Source organism: Dendroctonus ponderosae, unplaced genomic scaffold (assembly GCF_020466585.1).
Source record: "Dendroctonus ponderosae isolate FM_Combo_2020 unplaced genomic scaffold, Dpon_F_20191213v2 Dpon_F_20191213_1, whole genome shotgun sequence".
Lineage (NCBI taxonomy): Eukaryota > Metazoa > Arthropoda > Insecta > Coleoptera > Curculionidae > Dendroctonus > Dendroctonus ponderosae.
In genome coordinates this window covers 42,727,705-42,734,570 of record NW_026017110.1, presented here as the reverse complement: position 1 = coordinate 42,734,570, position 6,866 = coordinate 42,727,705, and the positions used below count along the sequence as shown (strand labels likewise).

Sequence of the window (6,866 nt, the reverse complement as noted above, 5' to 3'; positions counted from 1 at the left end):
TTGAACAACTTTTTTTCTAGATGTAAAAATTCCAGTCTCGGGTCTCATAAAGCTTTAATTAGTCACTTATAACTCATTAACCGATGAGTTATAACTCGTTAACTCAGACAGCGGTAGCAACTCAATAGCGCAACTCAACTCAGTGTTACCTAGACCTAAACTGGGCCTTAAGGCCGGTTCAGAAACAAAGTCAATTCAATGATGGGCGTTGACGCTAGGGGACGATTGACTACTTTTTAATATAGAGAATGCGTATGACAATAGATTTAAGTCAAAAATTTGTACAATAGGCCGGACGTTTTTTTTTCGGTGACTTTTTCCTTGGGTAAACATCTCTACGGAAGACACGAAAATGGAATACGAACATATTAAAAGTGGGAAGTTGGAACAGCCACTCTTGGAATTCAAAGGACCAGGAAGTTCTCATGGAAGTGCACTGATTCCGATTCCGTATGTATGTGCAATATGTGAAGGAAGAAAGATGGGGAACGTATCAACAAAATACAACAATTATTTTTATCACTTACAAAAGAAACAGATTTATATTGTTTAGGTATACGCACCCGACATTAGTAAACCCAAGATCAAACGGGAACAGTTTTACAATCAGCCAGAAGTCCTACTAAACACCATATAGCTRGAGACTTCAACGCTAGGATTGGCAATAAGGCCATCGACAGGATTACGCAAAGATTTAATGAAGACACTTGAAAGRAAAAAGTGAACTCCCTCTAGGAACTTGCAGTCAATTTGAACCGCGAATAAATCTCACATTTTATCCGCACAAGATAACGTGGTTYAACTCTGGAGATAAACAGTKYACTATAGACTACATCATAACCAATAGAAACATGCCTGTCCGGGCATGGCAGGTGGACACAGACTGGTGCTATGTAAAGTGAGACTAGCAGTGCATCTAATCCGTAAAAGACCACCAGTAATCCGTGAAAAATTCATCATAGAATCCTTCGACAACGACAGCACCAAGGACGTATACAAATCACAGTTAAAAGAAAGGATAACAGCTGGGAATACAATCGATACGGCGTGGTCTAAATTCAAAATTAACATCATGAACGTGAACGTGAACGCAAAAGCCAACGAATCATGGTTTACTCCAGAAATAAAACCTTCGCTGCAGAGAAAAGAGCAGCCTACACCAATCTCAGCAACAAAACAGATGAACAACGTTAGCAATACAAACAAAGCGGCAAATGAAAAAAAGCTATTGGGAAAAGTTCTCCATCCGATATGCAACATGACCTGTACGGAACACAACGGAGAATATGGAACCCCATCAGATAGCAGGAGAAACCAGTGAACGAACAAGTCGCAGTCAATATTACCGCTGAGGAGTGGACAAACCACCTCAAGAATATGTACAACACTGAAGAACAAGCGGACCTATGGGCCATGCCCAACAACATCATAAACCAAACAACAATAAATAAATTGAAGAACAGAAAATCATGGGCCCAGATAAAATAACAAACAAAATGCTCAAATATTGAGGCGATGAGCTGATGATTGAACGATCACACCTTAACAATACGATCATGTCTTTAGGCGAAGTACCAGAGGAATTGAAATCTAGCATTACAATCCCTATCTGCATGAAGGTAGAAAACAAAGACCCAATAAACATAGAAGCATCAGCCTGCTCAACACCGCCATGAAGCTGCTCACCAAAATAATAACCCAACATCTCCAACATCTAATAAGCCAAAACAAAACCAACAACAGTACAAGAATACACTCAGGGAACTCCACCACAGAGGAAATGCAGATATCGATAGGTACCAGGCAAGGAGATGGCTTGACTCCGATACTCTTCAATCTGGTAATGGGCCGCATCATAAACCGGGTGAGAAGGCTAGGACAAGGTTACAAAATGGGACACATCGAATTCAAATTATTGTGCTATGTAGACGATGGGGGTCCTCAAAGCAGAGAATCAGAACAACCTGCAGCGAATGCTACTCGAGCTGAACGAGGCCGCACAGAAATATAACATAAGCATCTCGATACCGAAAACCAAATCTATGGCCATACGCTGAACGACCAACTGATCCACCAAGCGATGAGCTTTGAATACCTGGGGATAATACCTTCAAGCAGCCGAAACACATATGATAAGGTGAAAACACAAGTGAATAAAGCAGCTAGAGTATCTGGCTGACTACACAGTACTATCTAGAAAAACAATCACATGTAGATAACCAGCAAGGCCAGGATTGATCTGCAGAAAAGCAGTGAGGCGCAGCGGACACGAGAGCACACACCAACCGGACGAAAAGAGTACCCACGGCGAACGACCGAAATGAGAGCCCTACGAGCGATCGTAGGCGTGACACTTAGGGACAGGTGGTGAAGTAATGAGATCCGGGAGCGATATGATGGGATGCCGTATGGTACCGTTAGATGGTYACTGGGAATAAGAAGAAAGTTAAGAGAGCATGTCGACAGGATGGGAAACAGACTAGCCAAAGCCTTGTATGCGACCTTAGAGAGACCGAAGAGGAMCCTTAGGAAGACCACCAAAAAGTCGGGCTGACTGCTGGACTCCATCAGTCACAGGACATCCAATAAAAGGTKAGAAAAAAACACAGGGCATAGTCCTATCAAAATGATGATGATTATAAAAAGWGAAAATCTCTTGGACTTTTAAATTCTATTTATTACGTGCCTCAAAGGTGTTCATTTGCTTGCAAAATTGGTCTSAATTTAGGATTTCCATTTTTCTAGCTATTTTTCTTACGTATTTTGAGCTGCTGAATCGAATGGTACCATCAGTTTTCCGTGTCGTCAAAAAATATTTACAGCYAAAAATCCTCGAAAAATAAGTGAAAAAGGGCAATTAATAACGATTTCGAGCGGCTGAATCCAGTGCGATCAGAAAATGTATAAGCAAAAAACTTGCAAAATGGGTGAAAAAAGCAGATCATTTTCTTGCAACCCCGAAAACCAATTAAAACTCGGTAATTTTTGCTTTTCCATATGTTTTCTATGTATTTTGAGCTGCTGGGACGAATGGTGCCTACCCTCTGTCTCTTACAGTCTATATAGGCATGGGCGGCAAAACGTTCCTAGCAGAAATTCTCCAAAAACTCGAAAATCGAAAGAAGAGTCATGTTGCCGGAACAGCACTATATCCAACTATATCTAAGCCACAATAATCAGCTGGAAAGTAAATKAGTTTTTCACGTAAAAATATATCCCAAGMGTTCAGATTTTTGTTTGCAAAACCAACAAGTTAAAGCAGCTTAAAAAGCTGAAGCCACTTGGTTTGGTCGCAAGAAATTGTGATTGAGATAATTTAAAAATTGCCAACAAGAACAAGGAAAGAGCAGAAGAACACTGTGAAAACCGTTTTAGATGACAATAAAGAAAAATATTTGTTGAGTGTGCAAGTTCTTCAAAAATTGTAAAACACACCGGCTGACATCGAGGGAGTTTTTTCTGTACTAAAAAAAGCCAACTGGTTCATTGGAACCGAAAAACTGTTCATTTGATCGTTAAAAGTCAATATAAAAAGCCCAGATAAAAAATCATAAAGCACACTTAAGAAAGCACAAACTTAGAAAGATGTAACGAGAATCGAACGAATCGAACTGTTTATTCACTTTCTCTAAACATTCTTCCAAAATATCGTCGTTTGATGTTAACAAATAATGAGATAAAATCAGAGTGGAATGTATTTGTATCGAGTAAAAATCGAATAAAATCGATAGAATTGAGAATCGAAATTTAAAAAAATGTTTGAAAAAATAATATAGCAAGACGTTAAAGAGCCACAAAAATTGGCAAAGTGGACAATACGAATCTACTTGTTATTTAAAAGGTATTGAAGTAATTGAAAATGTAATAGAGAAAAAACCGATTGAGTTTAATGCAAATGTGTAGTGATTTTGAACAAGAAATGTCTTCTAAATGGGGATACAGGCAGAGCTGAATATGAAAGAAACAGGCCTTGATAAATAAGAATCTTTTTTTCGATTAAAAAAAACTTCAATTTGTTTAGTGCAATCGGTGCAAAATGTTCAAATCGTTCGTAAAAACCCTTATAAAACATCGCAAAGCAAATGTACATAACACAAGCTTACAGGAAAAATAACCAAAAACTACTGCGTTTTCAAAACGAAATCGACGAAGATTAAATAACAAACTGAAAAAAAAAAATAGTTAAATTAAAACTTAAAAAATTATTAATTGGATATCAATAAAAATAACAATGCAAAAATTTGCACCGTGATCTGTTCTGAATTATAAAATTATTAATTTAAAAACATTGAACCAAAGAACAGATCAACAAATAAAAAAATCGAGTCAAAAAGATCCCAATGAAAAAACGTCCTGGACGAAGCAGCACTTGAACATGAAAAAGGTTCAAATTGTTTGTAAAAATCCTAAGTAAGAAATCAGAAATACGTAGATAGAAAATAATCACGCCAGCACGCTGGACTCAGCAGGTCAAAACACCTGCAAAACTGAATTGCAAACAAAATTGAATAATGGTGGTCGTCACAGGGCAATTTATTGCAGTTTTTCACTCATTTTTCGAGTTCCTAGGATTTTTGGCTGAAAATATGTTTTGACGACACGAAAAAATGATGGTGCCATACGATTCAGTAGCTGAAAATACGTAAGAACATAGAACTTGAAGGAAAACAAATTAACACCTTTTCCCATATAAAATCTATAGAGAAATGCAGATGTTTCGAGGCACGTGATCAATCGATATCAAAAGTTCAATGCAATTTTTCTCAGAGTTTTTAGAGCCTATAGAAGAGACTTTCACCCGTGGAGAAAGTCCCCGAAGAAATGAAACTAAGGTTCGAACATTATAAAATTAATGAATAACACTTCAGGCAGACTTCGCTTTACAAGTTTGCGAAAACCCCACAATTTAAATATTAAAAGATAGTAAAATTGTGATGAACAGGTTCTTCTGATCAACGAACTTGGTGCCGCTGGAACTTGAAAAGACAATTTTAAATGCCCTAAAGAAATATTTCCAACACTGCTAAGAGGTTATTTATTGATAAACCTTAATTATTGAAAATTGAATTAAAGTAAAAAAAATAAATTTTAAAGTTAACTCGTCAGCCATCCCTAGTTTAACTTCCACTTGCACTTGAAGCTTTCAGAGAAAAATATGACAGGAAAAAAAAGGACGCAAACAAAATTATAAAAGTTCAAAGAAAATCACCCAGTAACCCTACATGGACTTATATTTGTGAAAATAACTCGAAAACTAAGACAGATCCGAAAAAACTGCAAGTGATCAGAAAATTCTCAAATTGGACAATAAATGCAAAAATGTGTTCGGTCGAAGTCAGTGGCGTAGCGCAAAAAAGCTCCTGCGGGTAAAAGGGGATATGCCTCTAGAAAAAAGAACACCCTGTAGATTTTCACAACCAGTCGCCTTACCTACACGCTCCTGCTTTGGGTACATAAGGTTGTGAATCACCCTGTATAATCAAAATCTGCTGCAGGCACACGTAAAAGATTATTGTCAAATCCAGGATCCTCATGTCGTAATTATTTCATTAATTGTTCAGCACGTAGTTCAGTTGTTCTCGCTATCCACTCGCGCACCCATATTTTCCTTTTTTTAGCAAGTCTTCGTCTTTTTATAGTTGAAAGCACAATTAGAGCAGCAGCAAGTTTTCTCGACATTTTCAAACCGAAAGTGATCGACTGAAACGAGTACGGAAAAGTCTGTGGAGATAGAAAATTGTTGCGCTGCTATAAAGTAAATTCAGGTTTTTGCCACGACAAGCTTTTGCTGATAGGTTGTGTCTAAACACAGCCTGTTTGATAAAGTTCCATCGCCTTCTCCATCGATTTTTTTAAATTTAAAGTGCGTTTCACACGCATACGTTGTGCCTGAACCGCTCTAACCCCAGTTGCATTACCTTCCAATAATTCAAAACGAGTTCCGCTACACGTTTGTCAAAGCTCGTAATATCCCATCCAACATTATAGTGTAATCGTGCTATGTGGGTTGCTAATTTGTCTCTCAATAGCTCTGAGATGTCTGATCTTAACCGTAGACCGGCACTGATCTGTTTCCAAACATCTCTGATGATATTGAACACCCTTGAAGCTTTTGCCACAGTGATCATGTTGCGAATGTACGCTGCTTCAGCAACCTTGGGAAAACTGCATAGGAAAATGGATTAATTCAACAAAATGAAGCTGGAAGTCAATATTGCACACTTACTAATATTGCGATTCTTTGAAGCAAAATTGATTTTCGGAAAGCTTCAGATACTCAGGCTCCGGCTTAGCTTGAGCCAGTATTTGGCTGCAATCGCGTCACAGCCAACCTGACAAATATGGACATTCCTTCAGGATAATTGTGGCCACCGCGAATAACCTCCAAGTACTGAAAATTAATCGCATTCTACTCACAATTCCAAAGAAACCCATTAACTGTCAGAAAATGGGTTGAATTGTAGCCACCGACAATTTTTATATGAATCATAACTGATAAGTAATATACAGGGTGTTCAGAAAATGCGTTAGAAAATTTTTAAGGTCGATTCTACATGCTAAAATAATGATGGAAAGTCGTTCCACCATTATTACCATTATTCCGTCGGAGTTAATTCACTATCTATTCCCATAAAGTGTTGAGCAAGCGGATCATACAGGGTGGTTTTTTAGTGCGATGGAGTCCTTATTTTCGATGGTGTTGAAATTTCGAAGAATAGTTATTGTAATTGTTGATGCATAAAGTGCGGACATTTTAAAAAAATCGACAATTAAATTGCGAGGCAAAACCAAAGTGTATTTTTTAAATAGAATTACCCATTATTTATTAGCTCAAGGAATGGAGCTTGAAACGCTGCATATGCAAT

At 37.7% G+C, this 6,866-nt stretch overlaps 1 protein-coding gene across 1 annotated transcript in view; it reads right to left on the bottom strand.

Moving 5' to 3' along the window:
- The window catches only part of LOC109546061, a gene marked incomplete at its 3' end in the record, with an annotated part of 8,386 nt that extends 1,976 nt beyond the window's left edge, over positions 1–6,410 (bottom strand). The window contains 2 exon segments of the mRNA XM_048665951.1: positions 5,919–6,165; positions 6,227–6,410. Of these exon segments, the coding sequence (XP_048521908.1) occupies positions 5,919–6,128 (210 nt within the window).
- Positions 6,411–6,866: the final 456 nt, after the last annotated feature.